Genomic DNA, 25,347 nt, shown 5'->3' with positions numbered 1-25,347 from the left:
AGAGATATTTTATTAACAAGCAGACATGTGCAGTATCCATCAAAAAAACATAACTTTCTTCAACTGGACAAGCTGACAGTCTTGTTCTTAGGAGTCTACTCATCTTAAAGATACAATAACATATCTCAGCATGGGGTGTGTGTTGTAAGGGGGCTGCAGAAGAGGGAGAGAGGAGGAGGTGTGGGAATGTGTGTGTAAGGGAGATTTGAGAAAAGAAAAGGGGAGGGGGAAAGGGAGGGAGAGTAAGAATGGGGATGCAAAGAAAGGTGCCAAAGAGGAGGAAGTAAGGAGGCATGGGGATTGGGAGGAAGATGAAAGTGGGGGCAGGAAAGGGCCTAAAGGAAGGGAGGAGATGGGGTGAAGGGGAAAATGGATGCAAAGCAGAGCTGCAGAAGATAAGAGAGAAGTGGCTTCAGAAATTGAGCTGCAAAGGTGAAGAGAGACCTCAGCAGTTGTATGGGATGAGATGGGAAGGGAAGGGAATGAGAAATTCTAGGGGGTTCATGTGTCCAGAGTGGCAAAGGGGTCACTGAGTGGAGGAAGCAGGGGGGCACCTCCTAATATTTTCATATTTCATTATGTGTTGCAACGGGGAATGGCACAGAGTTTATAAGGATGGGGATGTGCTGCAGTTCCTATTATAGCCTCTTGATTGAGTTCTTTGACTCCTTCTGGCAGCTGGAACCTGAATGCCCTCAGCAGGCTGGTCAGGAAGATGAATATTTCAATCTTTGCCAGCTGCATTCCCAAACAAATGCGAGCCCCTGAGGAGGAGACAAGAAGAAGGCAGCAAGTGAGCAATAATTTACTTTCCAGTGTTCATTGCTATGTTGCTATAAACATTCTCCATAATACTTTGGAAACAGACATAGGATAGCGAAATCATAAAGGCTACTGTCAATTTCCTAGCCTGGTCAGCGCTAAACTTTCTTTCTTCTTGTTATACTTACATTTTGTTCTGTAATTTGAAGTTCCCTATCTCAAATCAAGGAACATACACTGAGGAAGGGGACAGATTGAAAATGAAGAGCTAGAAACTAGGGGAAGAGAGTCTAGCTGGGAGGGCTCACTTTTCTGTGTGCAGATTAAGGGTGAATATTTATTTAATTTTGATAGAGGTAATTTGCTTTTCTTCTTTTCTTCCTTTCCTCATCTTTTATCTATTTTCCCTTTTAGATTAGTATGATGTTTATTGTGTCTCACGTATAAAACTTTCAATAAAACTTGAATTTAAAAAATGAAAGGAAAACTTTTGTCAACTGTCTCCTTGGTAGAAATAGTAATCAGACTTATTGTTCTCCCTCAGGCCAACTGACAAGCTCATTGGGTAAAGAGGTCAGAGGTAGTTGCTCCAAGCTCAGGCCACATGGTTCTTACAACACAGTCTTGTGTTCCTAGACCAAATAATTAGCTTTTACCAATGTTTGTAACCAAGCCAAGTTTTACTGCCTGTGCGATGCTTTCTGAATGCTGTACTGGAAAGCACATGAACCTGACCTTTGGAGAATTTGTAAGTTAGCAGTGAGGATGTGTGCTGAATTCCTGCAGGAATAATATTCTTTTGAGTTCAGAGTGGGAAAAGTAAGGAAGTGGGATGATTTCATTGCACATCGAGTTCTGCGTGCTTTGAAACCAGGCTAAATAAAACCCCATGAAAAGATAGCCTTATCCTTGCTGCCTGATAAGAAGGTGGATGACTTGCAGTGGTGATGTGTGACAGGGAACAGCAGTATCCTGGTGCTTGCAGGGCTGTCTCTTTCAGGGACAAGGCAGGGGTGGCAAATGTAGGGAGGTCCAGATGGAGGCACCATAGATGTATGTGCACGGGTGGGTCCCAAGCCACCAACATAGAGCTCCCCTTAACTTGCCACTGCCTTGCCCCACTCTGCTGACCAGCAGTGCCACTCCAGCCAGAAGGACGCTGCTTCTGCTCTGGCCCACTCCCTCATGTGCTGCTGCTGATGTCATTTCCTGAAAGCAGACAGATAAGCACATCTACAGATCACAACATAGCTTGGACTTCTGCGTTTACCTGCACCAAATGCGAGATACTCTTCTCGAGCCACATATTGTCCATCCTTGTCCAAAAAATGATTTGGGTTGAACTCTGCAGCTGTCTCCCATCGTGTTGGATCAAGAAGAACAGAGCGCAGATCAGGAACAATAATAGTCCCCTGCAAAGAAGAAACAATGGACTTGGAACGCATTCAGATCAAAACTTCTTTTTTTATTGTCCCACACTATCCCGAGACTAAGCATTGCAGAAACTGTTCTGAATTACCTTTCTCAACCTGATCTGGCCACAGTGATCCATGCGATGGTCACCTCTAGGCTTGATTATTGTAAGTCGCTCTACGCGGGGCTGCCCTTGAAACTGACCCAGAAACTACAGTGGGTGCAGAATGCCGCGGTGAGGCTCCTTATGGGGTCCCGGCCGCGGGATCACATTCATCCAGTGCTTTATCAGCTGCACTGGTTCCCGTTGGAGTACAGGATCAGGTTTAAGGTGCTGGTTTTGACCTTTAAAGCCTGATGCGGCTTAGGACCCTCGGACCTACGGGACCGCCTCTCCCGGTATGACCCGCAGAGGTCATTAAGGTCCACAAATAATAACATACTGGAGATCCCGAGTCACAAGGTGGTTAGGCTGGCCTCGACCAGGACCAGGGCCTTCTCAGTACTGGCCCCGACCTGGTGGAACGCTCTGTCTCAGGAGTCTGACCCCGGGGTTACCCTCCCCTAAGGTTTTATCTCATAATGGTTTTTATCTTATTTGTATATTTTTAATTTTAAAATTGAATTTTAACATTGTATTAATCTGCATTTTAAATGAATTGTTTCTTTTATACTTGTGTTGATATTATTTGTTGTTAGCCGCCCTGAGCCCGGTCTTGACTGGGAAGGGCGGGGTATAAATAATTTTTTAAATTTTTTAAAAGAAATTATTATTATTTTTTTTGTTGGGTGGCTTTGTATTCATCACTGTAAAAACTTTCTGTACAGGCAGGAACACAGGAGGACCTCTGGCCACTACATGCTCCTCCCCTGCCTCAAAGGCCCCATGGAATGGCACTTGCCGATGGTGAAACATGTCTGCAGGTGGAGCTCCTGCTCTTGCCCTTCAGATTTTTGACTAGACAGGAAGTTCCTGTATGGCTGGCTGTTATCTTTCAATATGAAACCTTTTGCTGCTCTTTGCTCTTGGGCTACAGGAGTGCAGCTGTATCACACATTTATACCTTGCGAATGAGAAAACCACACAGCTTCACATCCTTTGTACATTGCCTAGGCAACCCCCAAAAAAGGACATATTTGAAGCGCTGCATTTCATGAATCACAGCATTGGTGTAGGGCAGTTTCTTCTTATCTTGATAGCAGATTGAGTGAGCAGAACCTATGACATCTTCTATTTCCTTGTGCATTTTATCTGAAGAGAATGATGGAAACAGAAGGTTTATTGTGAATACTGCGTTTTATTTCAGGTGGACATTTATTTCCCTTGAACATATTACATAAATCTCTGTGAATGCATCCTAGGTTCTTGCATTTTTAGCTCACCTGGTCCTCCAAGGAGCTCAAGTGAGTGTACATGGTTCTTCCCCACTCTAGATCCCAAGTGTGAAATGTTTGAAAGTGAAGCTAATCTCAGTTGTTTCTGGGTTATCAGAGCTGGCTGGATTTGCTGAAGGGCTGGGATCAAAGGCTGTCGTGTGTTTGTGTGTGTGTATCTATTCTCCACCCCTGGCCCTCAATATTTCCTACTTAGTTTCATTAATCCTAATTTTCTCACCTGATCTTTGGCTAATGTTACTCATGTAAAGTTAAAAGTAAAGGACCTCTGGGCGGTTAAGTCCAATGAAAGGAAGGAGCTGAAGGAGCCAGTTTTTGTCCACAGACAGTTTTCCGGGTCATGTGTCCAGCATGAATAAACCACTTCTGTATTCAGGTAGGTACCCGTGTTGGTCTGATGCAGTAGAAATATATAAAATAATTTTTAAAATGTCCAGTAGCACCTTAGGGACCAACTAAGTTTGTTCTTGGTATTAGCTTTCATGTGTATCTGAAGAAATGTGCATGCACATGAAAACTCATACCAAGAAGCAAACTTAGTTGGGCTCTAAGGTGGTAATGGACAATTATACACACAAACACACACACCACTTCTGGCACAACTGGACACCATGATGAGATGAGTAGGTTGGCAGAAGCTGTGACAAGAGGAATGAGAGCTCATCCTGCCACACAGATTCGAACTGCTAAACTTCTAACCAGCAAGCACAAGGGGCTCACTGTTTAGACCACAGTGCCACCTGTGTCCCTCATGTAGTGGAGCACAGAGAGGCAGGAGACCCTATAATTAAAGGTTCCATAAACTATGTGAGGAAATGTTGGTGGGGGAGAATGATCTTTCCAGACATATAAGTCAAAAACTTTTCTCTTATTTCAATAACATTTGCCTTCCAAAACTCACATTATAAACTCACTTTTAACTCTTTCCAGTATGAAACCGTTAAATAATTATGCTCCAACCTAGTGATCAAGAGAAGTCCTGGCTCTCCTCTCTCACCTTGGATATCTGGATGACTTGCCAGGAGGAAAAGTGCCCATTTCAGAGAACCGGTGGTTGTCTCTGTCCCTGCTACAAAGAGGTCAAAAATGCACTGAGCCAAGTTTTCTTCGTCATAGGTGGACTGTGGGTCATTCTTGTTCTGGTGTTGAAAATGGAAAAAGTGATGTGTCATTTACACGCATTACAATCTGTCCTTCAGCACTTACTTTGTCTTTTCTCCACACAATTATTACCATACCACCCACACATGCTTCATGAGGGGTGGGGTGTCCTCTTACACTGCCTGGGGTGAAATGGGAAGGTGCTGCCACCACCACCCTACTGTTGCTGCTGCCTGCCTTACCTGGGTTGCACAGCAACAACAGGGAGCTCGGTGAGATCTTGAAAGATTTTGGTGAAATCTTGCCAGAAGCTGCCCCCTTTGCTTCTCCACTAGCAGCTGGCTAGGCAGCACACAGAGAGAGATGCCTCCTGTTGGCATTCCACTGCCCAAGGCAGCTGCCCCAGGCTGCCTCATGGGTGGGCCGGCCCTGTCCTTCATAGCTGGTTATGATAAGAAACCCACACACACTTTCCTGAATTTACAGCGGTAGCTGCTGGTGCTGCATTTCAGGATCTGTGGGTTGGCGTAATAATCCAACACTGGCATGAAGAGAGGGATCTAACGGAAACTCTGGAGGCACATGTTCCCCTACTTATTACCATACCACCCACACATGCTGTGTGATTTTCTGTTTTCTCAGTCCACATTTGAATGTCAGATGAACACCAATCCAAAATAATTTATGTACAGAATGAATGCTCCAAAGCAAGACCCCTTAACACACTAAATTTCCACTCCTTTACACTCACATTTCCTAGACATTTCTATAGATGCTTATGGATGGATGTCAACCTTGTTTAGCAACTAAAATGACTATGAGAAATATTTTGGGGGGGGGGGACTCAATGCCATTTTCAACTGAGATTCAGGAAAAATGATGCTGGTTTCCAGGCAAGAGATTAGTCTTCACTTATAACACGAAATATAATGATTCCTTGGATGAGCAGCATTCAGCTTCAAAGCTGATACTTACTTTCTCCATCTGAAGCAGATAGAAATCAATGAGATCCTGTGGCTCATGCAGAGACTGATTCTCCTTATGCTTCTCTATCTCCTCCTTTGCAAATGAAACCACCATCTCTCTGCAGGACAAGGCCTTCTTGTGGGGCCCTGGGAGATGTTTCATGAGCCATGGGAACATTTCATAAAGCTAAAGGAAAGATAGCAGAAATGCTGCCATTACCATGAGGAAGCTTGGTCACACTGTTGTGCTTTCGATTAGCACTCAGATACATGATCTGCATTCTTCTTCAGGGCTAGCATATTAGTTTGAGTCTCCCTAAGAAGAAGGAAGGTGTCTGTAGCTTCTCTGGAATCCCACAATGACTGGATTCTGTGAATTATCCCTAGCTGAAAATGTGAAAGAAAACTATGGCTCAAAAGTCCTACTGTGGACACGACTAAGCAACAACAACAACAACAACAACAGGCATGAAGGCAGATTAATAAGGCACATTATAAAAAGGCTAAAGATCATTTCCCTGGGTGCGCTTGCCACACCTGAGCTGAGATTCCATGGGTCCATGCGTTCCATTGTTAATCTTTTTCAACTGCATCATATAACGTTCTCCATTTTTTCCTAAAATTCAATTCTTACCATAGTTCTTGTTACATTACAAGTGTTGTTTTTAATTGTTTACAGTGTTCTCCAAGGGAACTTATATAATTTCCCCATTCCTTATTAAAGTTATTCTTCTTGGTTTCTAATCTTTCCTGTCAGTTCCGCGATTTTGGTGTAGTCCATCATCTTTATCAACCATTCTTCTCTGGTAAGGACTTCATCTTCTTTCCTTCTCTGAGTCAAAAATATCCGCGCTGCTGTCATCGCATAAATAAATAGTCTTTTCTGCTCCTTTGGTATTTCTGTACCTTAAATTCCTAGAAAAAAGCTTCTGGTTTTTCCACAAAGGTTCTTTTAAACATATTTTTTCTATTTGATGTCAACAGATTAAAGAATCTTTTATCATCTTCCAAGCAAATCAATTAAAAACTTTAATTATATATATTTTCATTTCCACACAGTTTATACTACTAAAAACCATACAGGTGAAACTCGGAAAATGAGAATATCGTCTAAAAGTGCATTTATGTCAGTAATGCAACTTATTTTTTTTATTTTTATTTTAATTTTTACAGATGATTCCTTTTGGAAATTCCACAGTAATAAAACAAAGAGTCACAATAATACAAAAATAAACGTTGCTATTACATTTCATTAATTACATTCCATTTTCAATTGACCCACCTAATGACAGATAATTAGAATTACAACAAATAAAGGCTTGACATATCTTGCTTTGCATGTCATGCATCTATCTCATATAGTGGTTTCACCTTTTAAGTTGCGTTACTGAAGTAAATGCACCTTTTGACGATATTTCCCTTGTATTATATCAATGAATTCCAAATTTTCCAATCTCGCTTGCTGTAGATATTGTAAAACGGTTCTTCTGAGTTTTTGTTTTGTTTTTTTAAGTAAGATATTAAAGCACAATAATAATAAAAGTCTTGTCCCCCTTTCCGTTCTATTCCCACATACCAACTCTGTCTCTGATGTCTCTGATGTAATCCTTCTTCAATTCAGTTTTTCAATTCTGTGGCTGGGTTGTTTTGCAGAGTAATCCCTCCCTCCTCGCCCAAAGCAGGTCCATTTTTCATCTTAAGAAATGGAACTTGGTTCCCTTCCAAAAGCAGCATCCAGGAGAGCCAGACTATCTCAGGGGCTTCCATCCAGTGCCCCCAGCCCCTCCTTCCTTCCGAAGTTGAAGCTGGTTGATGGGCATCTGCAGATGAGACTGTGTCTTCCCGTTGCCCCTGGGAAGATTTAGGGAGGGTGATTACTCCCATTTAAGCCTCTAATTACCCCGTGATAGCTGGAGCGATGGTATTTTCAGCCATCTTCTGCGGCGCTCCAAGCCGAAGTCTTAACTTTATCTTTAGTACACAATTCGAGCAACAGTTTATACATTTTCGAAAGTAACTTCATATTATTTTCCAGTAAATCTTTTTCCAACCTTGAAATTTCCTTATTAAATCCATTTCTTTTATTCATTTTGAATATATCATTTAATTGGTGATGCTGTAACCAATCAGTTACTAAATGTCTTATATCCTCATTTTTTTCCATTTTCAACTGTTGTTCTGCATTAATAACTCTTTATAAGTTGTTCATTCACTTTTTGCATTTAGCTTTTTCAAGGATATTGCTTCTAATGGGGAGAGCCACCATGGTGTTTTCCGCTGTAATAATTTTTTTAAATATTTCTCCCATACTGCATAAATTGATTTTCTTACCAAGTGGTTTAAAAAAGTGGTTTATGCCCTTTTGTCTTTTCATACCAATGATATCCATGCCAATCAAATCTGTTATCATGACACTATAAGTCTAAAATGTCTACATTTTTTAAAGTTGCCCACTCCCTATGCTAGTAAAGACAGGACGCCTCACAATATACCCTCAAGTCTGGCAGGGAGAATCCACCTCTTTCTGTAAATAATTTGTATTTGAACTTTGGCTTCTTTCCCTGCCAGATAAATTTAGAAGTATGTTTTTGCCATTGCCTGAAATGTCCTGATCCACTGACTATTTGTACTGATTGAAATAAAAAGAACATTCTTGGCAATGCATTCATTTTTATTACACTTAATAAATGCATTGTAAACTTCATACAGGAAAATTACTTTGGCAAAAAATGGGACTCCCCTGCGCCATCTGGTGTCATAGTGTTATAATGCATATAAGGAGCTTTATCTTTTCAAAAGTAGATGAGTCCCAGGAGAAAACTATTACTTCCCTTGATATGGACACTATATTTCTGTTGATGCAGCCTAGAACAGCTTTAGCTTTTTTGTTGCTGCATCACACTGCTGACTCATGTTAAGCTTGTGGCCCACCAAGACCCCAAGTGAAAGAGACAGTGTTGTTGCAGAGAAAGTTTCAGAAAAGCAAACTTTTTTGCACTTTTATTTTTTTCAGCCCCAAGGTTGTGAAACAGGAGACATGACAATGTCTCACCAGCTTTCTGTACATGATAAAGTGTACAGGAGAAATGTGCTTTGCAAACTGCAAGCAGCAAGTTTCATTCAGCCCAGGGTAAATTCATTTGCTCTGCATCTTAACTGTTCTCAGGTCAATAATCCAAGCAGTTTTCTTGGACCACCAAGAAAAAAATGGAATTTGTGTTCTATCATCATCACCATCACCACCACCACCACCACCACCATCAAATGCCCTCCCATCAGATGTCAAGGAAATAAACAACTATCTGACTTTTAGAAGACATCTGAAGGCAGCCATGTTTAGGGAAGTTTTTAATGTTTGAAGTTTTATTCTGTCTTTAATGTTCTATTGAAAGCCACCCAGAGTGGCTGGGGAAACCCAGCCAGAGGGGTGGGGTAGAAATGTTTTTTTTAAAAAAAAAAAATCTGGGGGTGTGCAGGGGTACGTATACCCCTAAACATTTTGTGAATCTTTGTACTTTTGCCCATTTTCTGTATTTATTTTTCCCAGTTTTCTTGAGTCAAAATGAGAGTTACCCCTAAATAGTTTTTTAAAGAAAATTAGCACTGCTTATTTTGCTCAGTTTTCCTCCACCGCTCAATTATTCTAGGGTCTGCTAGAGTTTAAAGCCACAGTTATCTCAGTTTTCCTCCATCTCCATTTTACTCAAACTTCTGCCATTGAAGGAAAGGATAGTGGAAGTCAGGGGAACGTTTGTTTCAAACTTCTCCCATGCCTTAACTGTGATAAAGGATGTGAAGGCTTCAAATATTCCATAGTGCCTCCACACAATGTATTTCACTCCTGATACCATGTGTGGTCCTCAACATGAAGTTCCAGGTCCAATGTACTGATTTAGAAGAGATATTTTATTAACAAGCACACATGTGCAGTATCCATCAAAAAAACTTAACTTTCTTCAACTGGACAAGCTGACAGTCTTGTTCTTAGGAGTCTACTCATCTTGAAGATACAATAACATATCTCAGCATGGGGGGGGTGTTGTAAGGGGGCGGCAGAAGAGGGAGAGAGGAGGAGGTGTGGGAATGTGTGTGTAAGGGAGATTTGAGAAACGAAAAGGGGAGGGGAAAAGGGAGGGAGAGTAAGAATGGGGATGCAAAGAAAGGTGCCAAAGAGGAGGAAGTAAGGAGGCATGGGGATTGGGAGGAAGATGAAAGTGGGGGAAGGAAAGGGCCTAAAGGAAAGGAGGAGATGGGGTGAAGGGGAAAATGGATGCAAAGCAGAGCTGCAGAAGATAAGAGAGAAGTGGCTTCAGAAATTGAGCTGCAAAGGTGAAGAGAGACCTCAGCAGTTGTATGGGATGAGATGGGAAGGGAAGGGAAGGGAAGGGAATGAGAAATTCTAGGGGGTTCATGTGTCCAGAGTGGCAAAGGGGTCACCGAGTGGAGGAAGCAGGGGGGCACCTCCTAATATTTTCATATTTCATTATGTGTTGCAACGGGGAATGGCACAGAGTTTATAAGGATGGGGATGTGTTGTAGTTCCTATTATAGCCTCTTGATTAAGTTCTTTGACTCCTTCTGGCAGCTGGAACCTGAATGCCCTCAGCAGGCTGGTCAGGAAGATGAATATTTCAATCTTTGCCAGCTGCATTCCCAAACAAATGCGAGCCCCTGAGGAGGAGACAAGAAGGCAGCAAGTGAGCAATAATTTACTTTCCAGTGTTCATTGCTATATTGCTATAAACATTCTCCATAATACTTTGGAAACAGACATAGGATAGTGAAATCATCAAGGCTACTGTCAATTTCCTAGCCTGGTCAGTGCTAACCTTCCTTTCTTCTTGTTATACTTACGTTTTATTATGTAATTTGAAGTTCCCTATCTCATATCAAGGAAGATACACTGAGGAAGGGGATGGACTGCAGATGAAGGGTCCTGTGTGAAGGGCAGGGCAGAGAGGATTGCCCAGGGCTAGGAGCTGGGGTAAGAGGGTCTAGCTCCCAAGTGAGAACCGGGAGAGCTCACTTTTCTGTGTGAAGAATAAGGGTGAAGATTTAATTTTTATAGAGGACTTTGTAATTTCTTTTTCTTCTTTTCTTTCGTTCCTCATCTTTTTTCTGTTTTCCCTTGTATGTTTTTTTCTGTTTTCCCTAGCATGATTTTTATTGTGACTTATGTATAAAACTTCCAATAAAACTTGGTTTTTAAAAAATGAAATAAAACTTTGGTCAACTGCCCAAATCAGCAATGTAGAAAGCAGTTAAGACCATGGAGTAAACTGCCCTGCCAGGTTTACTTCACCTTGGTAGGAAATAGTAATCAGACCTTTTTTTTCTCTCTCAGGCCAACTCATTGGGAGCTCATTGGGTAAAGAGGTATGAGGTAGTTGCTCCAAGCTCAGACCACATGGTTCTTGCAAGACACTTTCATGTTCCTATACCAATTATTTAGCTTTTACCACTGTTTGTAACAAAGCCAAGTTTTACTGCCTGTGCAATGCTTTCTGAATGCTGTATGGAAAGGCTCATGAATGTGACCTTTGGAGAAGCTGTAAGTTAGCAGTGAGGATGTCTGCTGAATTTCTCCAGGAATCATATTATTTTGAGTTCAGAATGGGAAAATTAAGGAAGTGGGATGGTTTCATTGCACACTGAGTTATGAGCATGTTTTCAAACCAGGCTCAATAATACCCAATGAAAAGATAGCCTTATCCTTGCTGCCTGAAAAGAAATGGGATGGCTTGCAGTGGTGATGTGAGACAGGGAACAGCAGGATCCTGGTTCTGGCAGTGATGCCTTTCTCAGGGACAGGGCAGGGGTGGCAAATGTAGGGAGGTCCAGATGGTAAACGATGGAGGACCTGGGAACAGAGGGGAAAGGAGCACAGTGTGGCTCCCTCCGACAGCACATTCACTTTCCCAGCTCAGCTGGAATGGACCATTCAGAATCCTGGTCATAGGGGATTGTTATGTACTGAGCTGAATCATAGAACAATAGGATCCAGAATCAGCAGTCTGATTGGTCTGCAGGAGCCACCCAATCCAACTCCAGGTGGAAGTGAATCTGCAACCTGATTGGCCTGCAGGAGCAGCCAATCAGGCGGCTGGCAGAAGTGAATCTGCAACCTGATTGGCCTGCAGGAGCAGCCAATCAGGCTGCTGGCAGAAGTCAATCCACAAACTGATTGGCCCACAGGCATAGCCCTGAAGTAGCCGATCACGCAAAGCCCATTGTGTAAATAATATATATAAGCAGATGGTTTTGGGGAAAAGGGCATTCTTCTCTTCTTCTCCTTGATGGCTACGAGCTGAATAAACAGCATGAAATTCATAGAATCATAGAGTTGGAAGAGACCACAAGGGCCATCCAGTCCAACCCCCTGCCAAGAAGGAAACACCATCAAAGCATTCTTGACATATGCCTGTCAAGCCTCTGCTTAAAGACCTCCAAAGAAGGAGACTCCACCACACTCCTTGGTAGCAAATTCCACTGCCGAACAGCTCTTACTGTCAGGAAGTTCTTCCTAATGTTTAGGTGGAATCTTCTTTCTTGTAGTTTGAATCCATTGCTCCGTGTCCGCTTCTCTGGAGCAGCAGAAAACAATCTTTCTCCCTCCTCCATATGACATCCTTTCATATATTTGAACATGGCTATCATATCACTCCTTAACCTTCTCTTCTCCAGGCTAAACATACCCAGCTCCCTAAGCCGTTCCTCATAAGGCATCGTTTCCAGGCCTTTGACCATTTTGGTTGCCCTCTTCTGGACACGTTCCAGCTTGTCAGTATCCTTCTTGAACTGTGGTGCCCAGAACTGGACACAGTACTCCAAGTGAGGTCTGACCAGAGCAGAATACAGTGGTACTATTACTTCCCTAGATCTAGATGCTATACTCCTATTGATGCAGCCCAGAATTGCATTTGCTTTTTTAGCTGCTGCATCACACTGCTGACTCATGTCAAGTCTGTGGTCTACCAAGACTCCTAGATCCTTTTCACATGTACTGCTCTCAAGTAGTCAAATTTACTCTTGACTCCGAGTATATTTCACTGGAAACAATGGTGGGATCCTGCTGAGCTGACTGCCACCATGCACTGCACCGCAGCACTGCCACCTGCCGCACCGCTGCATCACACTGTGCATCCAGGCTTCAGCTCCAGGACCCAAGGAACCCAGAATGGCAACCAACAGCAGCTTCTCGCCATTCAAACCAGCATTGGGAGACTGGGAAGGGTACGCCGCCTGTTTCAACTTCCTCCTGCAAGCAAAAGAAGTCACCAACGATGCCGTGAAGAGGGTGACATTCTTCAGCATCTGTGGAGAGGAGACGTTTGAAATCGCCCGGTCTTTCCTTGCACCTAGAGATGTCGCTACCGTCTCCTACAAAACAATAATGGATCGGCTGAAGGAGCACTTCTCGCCACAGCCCTCAGTGGTAGCTTGCTGAAATGCCTTCTACGCAAAGCGGCAAGCCCCAGGGGAAACCATAACTGGGTTTGTGACCTCCCTCCGCCAAGCCGCCCGGTTATGCAACTTCTCAGAGTTGGAAATCATGCTTCGTGACCGCCTTGTCGGTGGCCTGAAGGACGAGATGTTGCAACGACGCCTCTACGCCAAAAAAGACCTCAGGTTCCAGGTTGCTCTGGAGGAAGCCCTGGCAACCGAAGTAGCCGAGAGGTCGACGCAAGAGGCACGACTGGCCCCGCCATCCCAACAGAGGGTCCAACATGAAGACCTCACAACGACTCAGAATCTGACAGGGAGGAAGTACACCGAGTACAGCGGCGCACTCCAGCAGCACACACACCACAGCAGCCTCAACGAGAAGGAGGGACCTGTGCCAGCTGCGGGGAGAACCACGAGAGGAGGACCTGCTGTTTCCGCAACACAGAGTGCAGGCAGTGCAGAAAATCGGGACACATCGCCCGGGTGTGTCGGGCGCGGCTCACCCGTCGACAAACATCAGATGACCGACCCAGGTCACACGACACCATGCACCAAGGCAACTCGACGGAGATCACAGACTACCAGGTATTCCAGTTGCCCCATCCCAACACAGAGAAAATTTATGTAGAGGTACAGATAGAGGGAGCCCCATGCCGCATAGAGCTGGACACGGGTTCAACTCTATCCATAATCTCGGCCCGAACATTAAGGGAACTGTGCCCTAATGGGGGTCCCAAACTAAGGCCGGCCCCATTCACCCTCCGGGGCTTCCAGAAACGTAAGGTCCCTACAATGGGGGTGGGGACCTTCAGGATGCAATATCGAGGGCGAAAGCAACAACTGGACTTGCTGGTAGTTAAGGGCCCCTACGTTAGCTTACTGGGACTGGCATGGTTTGGACCACTGGGGCTAGCCGTTACCGGGGTGAACCGCACTAGCTTACGAGTGGATGTGGACGCCATATGCAAAGAGTTTCCGGGGGTTTTCGACGGGGCATTGGGACGATATACAGCCCCCCCCATTGCCCTACAGCTAGACCCTGCTGTACGACCCATCAGGCACAAGGCCCGCCACCGGTAGCAGGGACACTGCTTGCCTCCCTGGCTTCTTAAGAGCCCTTTTCTCCTCTACAGCCTCCACCCAGCCCTCTGCCTTTCTCACTTCCTGGTTTTTGTGCAACTTCTGAAGAATGCAGGCTCCAATCGCACGGCTGAATCGTTCCCTTGGGGTAGCAGGCAGGGCAGGGCGATCGCTCCAAGGGTGGATCGAGCACTTTGATTGGGGAACGAAAAGAAAAGGGGTGAGGCAGGCTGGAGAGGAGAGGAGAGAGTGGAGATTTGCCTTCAGCATCAACTGTTAAGTTATCGGTGCGTGACTTCTGCAGCTCACTCACAAACGCGCCCTCGCGCAAACTGACTAAGTAACAAATCAGCCCCGTGATCTCCTCTCTGAAATGAAACATTGCAAGCAGGGGGGCTTGTCAGCAATCCAGTAGCCTTTCTGACTGAGAAAGGGAAAGGTTTTGTTTCCGACTTCCATCTATTTATACAGAATTGCATGGTGCAAACGGCATTGCTAGTTGCTTATGCTTTTTCTCATGTGATGTGGATAGAAATATTGTTTTGCAATGTAGAATAGCCATTGCACAAAGAAATAGGGATGGGGAGCCCAACGCTTACAATACAAGCTGAAAATAGGGTGGTAGTGAACTAAACTTTACTCAGAGTAGACCCATTAAAATGAAGGACATAGTTAAGAGCGGTGGACTCATAATCTGGTGAAATGGGTTGACATCTCCACTCCTCCACATGCAGCTGCTGGGTGACCTTGGGCTTGTCCAGGGCCGTCTCAAGCAGTTCAAATTTACAAGAATTGCATACTTTAGTAGCACTTTGCTTTTGTTATGTGAAGTATCAGAGAATACTCCAAGAGAACTGGGTACTGTCAGAAATGATCTAGGTAAATGTTTTATCTGTGTTAGCAACAGTGGTTTTCTTTGAGAGAGTTGGAAGTATGTCTACAATAGTGTCGTGCAATTCATGTTTAACTTAGGCATTTTGTAAGCTCTCTGTTAGAGTTGCTTTTTAGCCTAACATTTTGTCACACCTCTTATAGGGATGCTTCAAACTAGTGGCATGGGAGATATTGTGAAAGTAATGCCATTTTATATCATATATTATTATAATGTAAAGTTATCATTGTGGAACAAATCAGTATGATAATTTTTGTACATTTCATTTAGAAGAAGAAGAGGAGGAGGAGGAGGAGGAGTTTGGATTTTATATCCTGCTTTATCACTACCCTAATTAGTCTCAAAGTGGCTAACAATCTCCTTTCTCTTCCTCCCCCACAACAAACACTCTGTGAGGTGAGTGGGGCTGAGAGACTTCAAAGAAGTGTGACTAACCCAAGGTCACCCAGCACCTGCATGTGGAGGAGCAGGGAAGCGAACCCGGTTCCCCAGATTACGAGTCTACCGCTCTTAACCACTACACCACACTGGCTCTATCTATTTAGGCCTATCTGTATATTGATTTACCACTTAATTACATAAAAAACCCACTGCCAACTCCAATCATAATGTCATTTTTTTAATGAAACCTTTTCTTAAGAAATAATAAGTTAAATATTGGATTTTTGGTGAAAAATTCAATACAAGGTAAAGTGTGTGAGGAACTGAATGGGCGGAGCGGGGGGGGGGTTGGAGGAGAGGTGGAAAGAAGAGCTAATTTGTCCATGGCTAGGGAGCGCAATCTGGACAGTTCTGTCAGGTCAGGGGCACAAGATCACCTACCTACAGCTCTGGACCCAAGCCACCAACCAAGAGATCCCCTTAACTTGCCACTGCCTTGCCCATTCTGCTGACCAACATTGTCACTCCAGCTAGAAAGATGCTTCTTCTTCTCTGGCCCACTCCCTCATGTGCTGCTGCTGATGTCATTTCCTGGAAGCAGACCAATAAGCACATCTACAGATCACAACATAGCTTGGTCTTCTGCGTTTACCTGCACCAAATGGCAGATATTCTTCTCTGCTCACGAATTGTCCATCCTTGTCCAAAAAATGATTTGGGTTGAACTCTGCAGGTGTCTCCCATCGTGTCGGATCATGAAGAACAGAGCGCAGATTAGGAAGAATAATAGTCCCCTGCAAAGAAGAAACAATTGACTTGGAACGCATTCAGATCAACACATTTCTGGATTGTCCCACACTGTCCCAAGACTAATAGTTGCAGAGACCAATCTGATTTATTATTAGTTTTTTTCCGGGGGGTGGGGGTGGCGGCGGCTTTGTATTCATCACCTAAAAAACTTTCTGAATAGGCAGGAACACAAGAGGACTTTCCCCCACCTCTTTTAAAATGAAAGCTCACAGTCAGGCTGAGACCTCTGCAGAGGGGGAGCTTTATGCTCCGGCACCGGGGGGGGGGAGCAGGTGGGAGCGGTGCTGGTGTGCATCCTGGAGGCGTGACGCGCTGCCTGCAGGTGTGGTGCCAAGCATGGGGGAGGGAGGAGCCGCGATGGAACCCCACTGGGATCGTGCTGCCGGGGGAGGTGTGCTTCCCCCGCAATCCTCTTTCTCTGCAAGTGGACCTCTGTCCACTTCATGCTCCTCCCCTGTTTCAAATGCCCCATGGAATGGCACTTGCCGATGGTGAAACATGTCTGCAGGCGGAGCTCCTGCTCTTGCCCTTCAGATTTTTGACTAGACAGGAAGTTCCTGTATGGCTGGCTGTTATCTCTCAATATGAAACCTTTTGCTGCTCTTTGTTCTTGGGCTACATGAGTGCAGCTGTATCACACATTTATACCTTGGGAATGAGAAAACCACACAGCTTCACATCCTTTGTACATTGCCTAGGCAACCCCAAAAAAATGATATATTTAAAGCGCTGCATTTCATGAATCACAGCATTGGTGTAGGGCAGTTTCTTCTTATCTTGATAGCAGATTGAGTGAGCAGAACCTATGACATCTTCGATTTCCTTGTGCATTTTATCTGAAGAGAATGATGGAAACAAAAGGTTTATTGTGAATACTGCATTTTATTTCAGATGGACATTTATTTCCCTTGAACATATTCCATAAATCTCTGTGAATGACTCCCAGTTTCTTGCATTTATAGCCCACCTGGTCCTCAAAAGATCTCAAGTCTGTGTACATGCTTCTTCCCCACTCTAGATTCCAGGTGTGAAATGTTTGAAAGTGAAGCTAATCTCAGAGCTGGCTGGATTTTCTTAAGGGCTGGGATCAAAGGCTGTCTGGTGTTTATAAATATATTATCCACCCTCGGCCCTCAATATTTCCTACTTATTCTATTAATCCTGATTCCTCGCGTGATCTTTGGCTAACATCACTCGTATGAAGGTAAAGATAAAGGACCCCTGGATGGTTAAGTCAAATCAAAGGAGACTATGGGGTGTGGGGCTCATTATGCTTTCAGGCCTAGGGAGCCAGCGTTTGTCCACAGACAGCATTCCAGGTCATGTGGCCAGCATGACAAAACCACTTCTGGCACAAGTGGACACCATGATGAGTGCCAGAGCGCACGGAAACTCTGATTACCTTCCCACTGTTTAATTACACTGGCATGCTTTCGAACTGCTACGTTGGCAGAAGCTGGGACAGCAACGGGAGCTCACCCTGTCACGCAAATTCGAACTGCTGACCTTATAATCAGCAAGAACTAGAGGCTCAAAGCTTTAGACCACAGTGCCACCCGCATCCCTCATGTAATGGAGCATGTAGAGGCAGGAATGAGGCTCAGTCACTTATTTCACAGCAGGGGCATTCTTGTACATTTGCTGCATAAAGAAACTGCAAAGCAAAGCAGCTTGTGGTATGGTATCAACCGGGATGGTGGAGCATGTGTTGAAATTCCTACATTGCCGGGGGTTGTATTAGAAGACCCTTGGGGTCCCTTCCAACCCTACAATTGTAGGCTTCCATGATGACAAATGACAGAGCATTGCCATTAAACTCATGTCCAACTTTAAACTTCTAAGACACATTATATTTCGTTACATGACTATTCTGCTATTGCAACACTAAACCATTCCTTCAGAAAACCTTTCACTGACTCACCTTACTTTCACAACAGAGGCCCATCCTCTGCCCCAACCCTCTCCCATCCCAATTCCATTAAACATTCAGACCCTCCATCTCTTCCTGTCCCAGTAATCATAGATTGGAAATGTCCTATGGGGACAGGGCATTCTGGGCATTTTACATTTTTGCTTCTGTTATTTATAGGTTCCAGAAACTTTGCAAGAAAATGGTGCTGGGGAAAAAAGATAAATGGACATAAATCTGACATCAGGAATCACAAGACAGAGAAACCAGTAGGAGAACACTTCAGTCTCCCAGGACTTTCTGTACAAGATCTCAAAGTAGCTGTCTTATTACAAAAGAATTTCAGAAAAAAACTGGAAAGAGAAGTTGCTGAATTGCAACTTAATACCAAACTTAAAACCATGGAGAGACCTGGTCTGAATAGAGACATTGGATTCTTATCTCATTATACATGATAAAGCTATCTTTAGCCATCTCACCCCCTGCTTTTTCCTTTAAGACCAATTGCAGTTGTTAACAGTCGTCAACAAGTTTACCACACCTATCAGCCAATCACCCATTCCCACCACCCTTCTGAGTAATACCCCTCCCCACCCTCTCACTATATATAAGGGTCTGGGGTGACTTCTGTTTCAGTGTATCTAAAGAAGTGTGCATGCTCACGAAAGCTCATACCAATGACAAACTTAGTTGGTCTCTAAGGTGCTTCCATAATTTCCATCATAAACTCACTTTTAACTCTTTCCGATATAAACCCTTTAAAGAATTATGCTCCACCCTAGTGATCAAGAGAAGTCCTGGCTCTCCTCTCTCACCTTGGATATCTGGATGATTTGCCAGGAGGAGAAGTGCCCATTTCAGAGAACCGGTGGTTGTCTCTGTCCCTGCTACAAAGAGGTCAGTAATACACCAAGCCAAATTCTCTTCATCATAGGTGGACTCTGGGTCATTCCTGCTCTGGTGTTGAAAATGGGGAAAGTGACATGTAAGTAAGTAACCAAATTTTTATTTATACCCAAAGAGGTAACTTACAGGGTCACATGGGGGCGGGTAAAACAGGGCCCTGACCAAAGGCTCTGTGTTGCAGGCCCTGAGGAAAGTCAGCAGGGCCCTGGTCTCCTGCAATAGAGTTTTCCACCAGGCTGGGGCCAAAGCTGAAAAGGCCTTGGCCCTGGTTGAGGCCAGTTTAACCTCCTTGAGGCCTGGGACCTCCAAGATATTATTATTTGCAAACCATAAGGTCCTCCGCGGGGCATACCAGGAGAGGCGGTCCCGTAAGTACTAGGGTCCTAGGCCGTATAGGGCTTTAAAGGTTAAAACCAGCACCTTAAGCCTAACCCTGTAACCTCCTGGGAGCTAGTGCAGCTGGTATAGCACTGGATGACTGTGGTCCTGCGACAAGGACCCCGTAAGGAGCCTCACAGCAGCATTCTGCACCTGCTGGAGTTTCTGGGTCAGCTCTAAGGGCAGCCCCGCTTAGAGCGAGTTACAATAATCAAGCCTGGAGGTGACTGTCGCACTGGTCACTGTGGCTAGATCAGAGCAAGAAAGATAAGGGACCAGCGGCTTCTGGTTTGACTGTGAAGCAAAATGGTAGCGCGGAGCAGGTCATCCGATTAAGAGACAACCGCTACCAGGATTTTAAAGAGACAGGGGAGAGTGTCAGGGTTAGACACCCCCCCAAAAGCCTCACAGATAAGTGGAGTCCCGTTTGCGCAGCCCCGTGGCTGCATCTGCAGCTAGCGGGGGTGGGCGGAGAGCAGCTAGAGTCTGCCCATGGCTCCAACGCAGCTTGAAAGTCCAAAATCACGAACCGCCACCTGAAGCAGCAGACTTTCTAAACAAGATATCTATTGTGAAGATTATTTGGATTTTAAATTAGATTATCATTATTATTTGCATTAACATCAATAATAATAATAATAATAATAATAATAATAATAATAATTTATTATTTTTACCCCGCCCATCTGGCCGGGTCTCCCCAGCCACTCTGTGCAGCTTCCAACAGAAGAATAAAACACAATAATCTATTATACAATTTGGCAAAGACAGAATCTAAAAAGGAAATCAACTTCCGTCTTTTGAAGGACAGATTCTGCAGTACAGACTTGTGAATGGGATCAGAGATACTTAAAGATACATCAGTCTTATGTTACTTTTTAAACTACATTTAGATATTTACTAGCAGCCATCTCTCTGCTGGCTATAAAGTAATAAACTGTTGTTCTGTGAACTTTGTAAGAGTATTCATGAATGAAGGAAGTGGAGTATCCTCAGTTTTTGTGAATGGTGGAGTTGTTTTGTGAATGAAAGTGACTAAAGGATTGGGGGGGAAATCTAAATAAACTTTAAAGGACCCTGGATCTTGAAAATCCCACCAAAGCTCAACAGGGGAACACTTTTCCATAACTGGGAGAAATCTCAGGGAGGAGAAGTGCCTGGGAGAGCAGGAGTAGGAAAAGAAAAAGAAAAAGAGAACTTTAAAAGAGCAGGGCCACATACTGGAATAAAAACTAAGGCGAACACTATATATTGGATTATAATTACCATTTGGATTACAAATATCATCTGGAATATAAATACAAATTGAATTACAAATTTAACCTACGTTTGGAATATATTGGACTTCAATATTTTGGATTACAAGATACAGCGTGAACTATAAGATATGGCTAGAGACTTTGAAAACATCAGACTACCACCAAGAGGACAACATAACACCACTCGAGGAGTGTGATAACAACCAGGTGAGATCTTGAAAGATTTTGGTGAAATCTTGCCAGAAGCTGCCCCTTTTGCTTCTCCACTAGCAGCTGGCTAGGCAGCACACCTCCAGAGATGCCTCCTGTTGGCATTCCACTGCCCAAGGCAGCTGCCACAGCCTGCCTCATGGGTGGGCCGGCCCTGTGCTTCGTAGCTGGTTATGATAAGAAACCCACACACTTCCTGAATTTACAGCGGTAGCTGCTGGTGCTTCATTTCAGGATCTGTGGGTTGGCGTAATAACATAATACTGGCATGAAGAGAGGGATCCAACGGAAACTCTGGCAGCAGGTATTCAAAATGTGTGCTACCACATTTCACTGCCTAATGGTCACCACCACATAATAGTTGAACTCCTTTTTTCAAATCTTAAAATCAGTCCAAATGCATTCACCACATAATAGCGACAGGGCATTCTCAGCGTGCATGAAATTGTCTTGCCCCAATTTGGACTACCTATTACCCTTACCTGTTCACACATATTCTGTGCATTCCAATCACACCAAAAACAGTTAGTAAAAAGTAATAAGCAATATAAACATCATTATGTTTGTTCATAAAAATTGTTTCCTCGCATAAGAGTCGTGCCTTGGTTTTTCACCAAATAACCGTCGCAGCCCCCCTTTTTTGAAAAGAATAATTGGCATAAAGATCTGACAATTATGGTGAAATATGGTAATTACAGTGGAACCTCGGTTTAAGTACATAGTTGGTTCCAGAAGTCTGTACTTAACCTGAAGCAAACTTTCCCATTGAAAGTAATGGAAAGTGGATTAATCCGTTCTAGACGGGTCCGCAGAGTACTTAAACTGAAAGTACTCAAACTGAAGCTTACTTATAGAGAGGTATGACTGTACAACTAAATATATTTCACCATTCGTTTGTCATCATGATAAGCATTGTTCAAAGAGTGAAAGATGAAAATATATTTTTCCTTTCTAGTATATAAAGATGGCTGAGACAGGGATTTGAAGACATACCCTAGTTTAAGAGCATTTTGTTTAGGATTTTCTGTTTTCTAAGTCCACATTTGAATATCAGATGAACATCAATCCAAAATAATTTATGTATGGAAGGAATGCTCTAAAGCAGGCATGTCCAAAAGGTAGATAATGATATACCGGTATATCACTGGACATCTGCGGTAGATCACTAGTAGATCATTGGCTCCCTCCTAAAGAAGCTGAACAACTGTGGCTCCCCTAAAAAAAGCCTCAACATTTTACCTCCTCCCTGAAAAAACTCAACAACCCCAACCCCCCCCCCTGCCACCAAAGGGGGTAGATGACTGCGAGTTTTTAACTCTGTGAGTAGATCGCAGTCTCTTGGGAGTTGGCCACCCCTGCTCTAAAGCAAGACCCCTTAAATTTCCACTCCTTTAAGCTCACATTTCTTAACCATTTCTTTAGATGCTTATGATACTTTAAAGATACTGATGCTTAAAAGATACTGATGTCCAGTCAAGAGATTAGTAGTCACCTTTAACAGGGAATATAATGATTCCTTGGATGAGCATCATTCGGCTTCAAAGCAGATACTGGTACTTACTTTCTCCATCTGAAGTAGATAGTAATCAATGAGATCCTGTGGCTCATGCAGAGACTGATTCTCCTTATGCTTCTCTATCTCCTCCTTTGCAAATGAAAGCATAATCTCTGCACAGGATAAGGCCTTCTTGTGGGGCCCTGGGAGATGTTTCATGAGCCATGGGAGCGTTTCATAAAGCTAAAGCAAAGATAGCAGAAATGCTCCCATTACCATGAGGAAGCTTGGTCACACTGTTTGTGCTTTGGATTAGCACTTAAAAACATGATCTGCATTCTTCTTCAGGGCTAGCATATTAGTTTGAGTCTCCCTAAGAAGAAGGAGGTGTCTATAGCTTCTCTGGAATCCCACAATGATTGGATTCTGTGAATTATCCCTAGCTGAAAATGTGAAAGAAAATTATGGCTCAAAATATTTTTCCTTCTCCCAGGCATCATTCCAAAACTGGGCACAATCACAGGACCCCTCCAGGAACAAGTTAGTGGCCTTTTCTGGTAGGTGGAGAATAGGGATAGGGGGGAATTAAAGTAAGCTTGCATTTAAAAGCAAATTTAGCTAATACACAAATTGAAAGACAGCCATCGTTCAAAATGTACACTTCTCCTATTTTTAATTTATAATTTTATTTCTTAAATACCCCAATTCTCCAGTCAAGTACTTCTGATCTTTCATCTCAAAAAATTAAATCTTGAAGAAGGATGTTTTTTCTCCTTCCTTGTTTTTTCATTAATGATCAATTACTTACATTTTCAGAACACATAAGGAGCTAGAAAATAAAACTTGGACTAATATAAAGCAGTTAGAAACTGAGATATGAAAGCTCTGAGCTAAATGGCACCTTAAACCTAGATTATGGGTGCAGCAACGGAATGTTTAGGTGTGCCTTTTTAATAAAAAGAATACAAAGTTAAAATGAATGAACTGCAGCTAAAATCGTATATTCGTTTTTCACATGGTCTAGTCCTCACCTGAAGACTGCAGAAAACAAAGCCTACCTGACCTATTCGGAAGGTCATTGTTCCATTTTTATCCCATCTTTCCTCCAAAGAGTCTTCTGTGGGGGACAAAGTATTCATACTCTCTCTTTTTTTATCTCAATGATAATCATGAGAAATGGATCAGGCTGTGAGATAGTAAGTGGCCCTTTTGTCAGATCAAGTTAAACCTTATCTCACTCCTCCAACTCTCTATCCTCTATCATAATAGATTCCAGAATACTGATTTGTGGTATTAAGGCCCTGATTTCTGGTATTAAGGGACACCAGTTTGGCTTAGTAGGAATGAAAATGACTACTCACAGTATGACAAAAAGTGCTGAAAAATTTTAGGACAAAATCCATGGCTTCTATCAGCTTCTGGAACCGTTCATCTTCAAGAGCAAACCGGTGCCCAAAAGCCACAGCACATATCACATTGGAGACTGAATTACTGATGAGCATGGAGGGGTCAAGTGGCTGTCCTGCAAAATAAAGTTATACTAATGTGAGTTCAGCTGCTCCTGTTCATACTGAGAGTGGGATTTCATGGTGGCCAAGAGAAACTGCTTGGATCCCTATTAGGAACCAAGAAAAGCATATCACATTCCTTTATAAAATGTACAGCGGTAGTACACAAATCTCCTTCATGGATCACTGCCTTGTCTTGGCGAAGGAGCTCCAATAACTCAGAGAAGCTATGAGCTATGCCATGCAGGGCCACCCACAATGGACAGGTCATAGTGGAGAGTTTTGATTAAATGTGATCCACCTGGAGCAGGAACTGGCAAGCCACTCCAGTATCCCTGCCAATAAAAGGAACAACTGGCAAGTTTGGCCTTGGAGTTCAAAACGGAGCAGGGCAAAGGCTAATAGAGTTCTGTCAAGAGAACAAGCTGGTCATAACAAACACTCTATTCCAACAACACAAGAGACAACTCTACACATGGACATCACCAGATGGGCAGCATCAAAATCAGATTGATTATATTCTCTGCAGCCAAAGATGGAGAAGCTCTACATCGTCAGCAAAAACAAGACCTGGAGCTGACTGTGGTTCAGATGATCAGCTTCTTACAGCAAAATTCCAGCTTAAACTGAAGAAAGTAGGAAAAACCACTGGGCCAGTGGTTATGAATACACAGTGGAAGTGAGGAACAGGTTTTTTTTTTATATAAAGAAACTTTATTAGTATCAAAAAAGAAAAAACAATACAAACCAATAAAATCAATAAAAACATTTGTCTCATCTCATTGTTGAGCCCACTTCGTCCCTTTCCCCCCACCCCTCCCCTGTGCTTCTCATCCTGTTTCTAGCTTATCCTTATGTATTCCACTTATTCATTACATACCTTAATTCATTCCATAACACCAAAAGAAAAATATATATACATATTATATTAGCACAATTGTATATTCTCTTGGTAATTTATTTATGACAGAATTGTTAGACATCTAAGATTGTGTTTGGTTTTTCCAATTTATTCTTAATATAATTAATAAATGGTATCCAGATTTTTATGGTCTCCTCTGAATTTTTCCCTCTAATTTCTTCATGATTTTTCGCCAAGTTATAATAATTAAATAATTTTATTTGCCAATCTTCTTTACTTGGAATTTCCGTGGTTTTCCATTTTTTTGCAATTAATAACCTGGTGGCTGCTACCGCATAGCTAACTGTACATCTATCGCTTGGTTGGATGTCCTCAGGTATCATTCCAAGGAGGAACATTTCGGGGCTTTTCCTAAAGGAATACTTTAACATTTTCTTTAATTCATTATACAACATTTCCCAGAATTCTCTGATTACACTACAGTTCCACCACATGTGGATAAATGTTCCGACCTCCTTTCTACACCTCCAACATAGATTGCTGGTCCCTGGGTACATTTTAGACATTTTTAGTGG

The 25,347-nt window shown here is 43.2% G+C and overlaps 2 protein-coding genes across 2 annotated transcripts in view; both read right to left on the bottom strand.

Annotated features, from left to right (window-relative positions):
• Positions 1–490: 490 nt before the first annotated feature.
• Positions 491–5,817, bottom strand: LOC132592139 (cytochrome P450 2J2-like). Its single transcript, XM_060274308.1, has 5 exons — positions 5,647–5,817; positions 4,568–4,709; positions 3,240–3,427; positions 2,033–2,174; positions 491–764 (listed from the first exon to the last, which is right to left on the bottom strand). Exons 1-5 carry the CDS (start codon positions 5,812–5,814, stop codon positions 577–579), a joined length of 828 nt encoding a protein of 275 aa, XP_060130291.1. The 5' UTR covers positions 5,815–5,817; the 3' UTR covers positions 491–576.
• A 3,998-nt stretch (positions 5,818–9,815) lies between these two features.
• Positions 9,816–25,347, bottom strand: part of LOC118078447 (cytochrome P450 2J2-like) — a 39,808-nt gene continuing 24,276 nt past the window's right edge. Inside the window, exons 4-9 of the mRNA XM_060274306.1 lie at positions 23,764–23,924; positions 22,469–22,645; positions 18,970–19,111; positions 16,894–17,081; positions 16,088–16,229; positions 9,816–10,307 (exon numbers count right to left, since the gene is read on the bottom strand). Of these exons, the coding sequence (XP_060130289.1) occupies positions 10,120–10,307; positions 16,088–16,229; positions 16,894–17,081; positions 18,970–19,111; positions 22,469–22,645; positions 23,764–23,924 (998 nt within the window). The 3' untranslated portion in view covers positions 9,816–10,119. The remainder of the gene's footprint in view (positions 10,308–16,087; positions 16,230–16,893; positions 17,082–18,969; positions 19,112–22,468; positions 22,646–23,763; positions 23,925–25,347) is intronic.

The sequence above is a fragment of the Zootoca vivipara genome, chromosome 5 (genome assembly GCF_963506605.1).
Source record: "Zootoca vivipara chromosome 5, rZooViv1.1, whole genome shotgun sequence".
Classification (NCBI taxonomy): domain Eukaryota; kingdom Metazoa; phylum Chordata; class Lepidosauria; order Squamata; family Lacertidae; genus Zootoca; species Zootoca vivipara.
The sequence above is the reverse complement of the archived record's forward strand: the minus strand, read 5'-3'. Positions and strand labels throughout refer to the sequence as shown.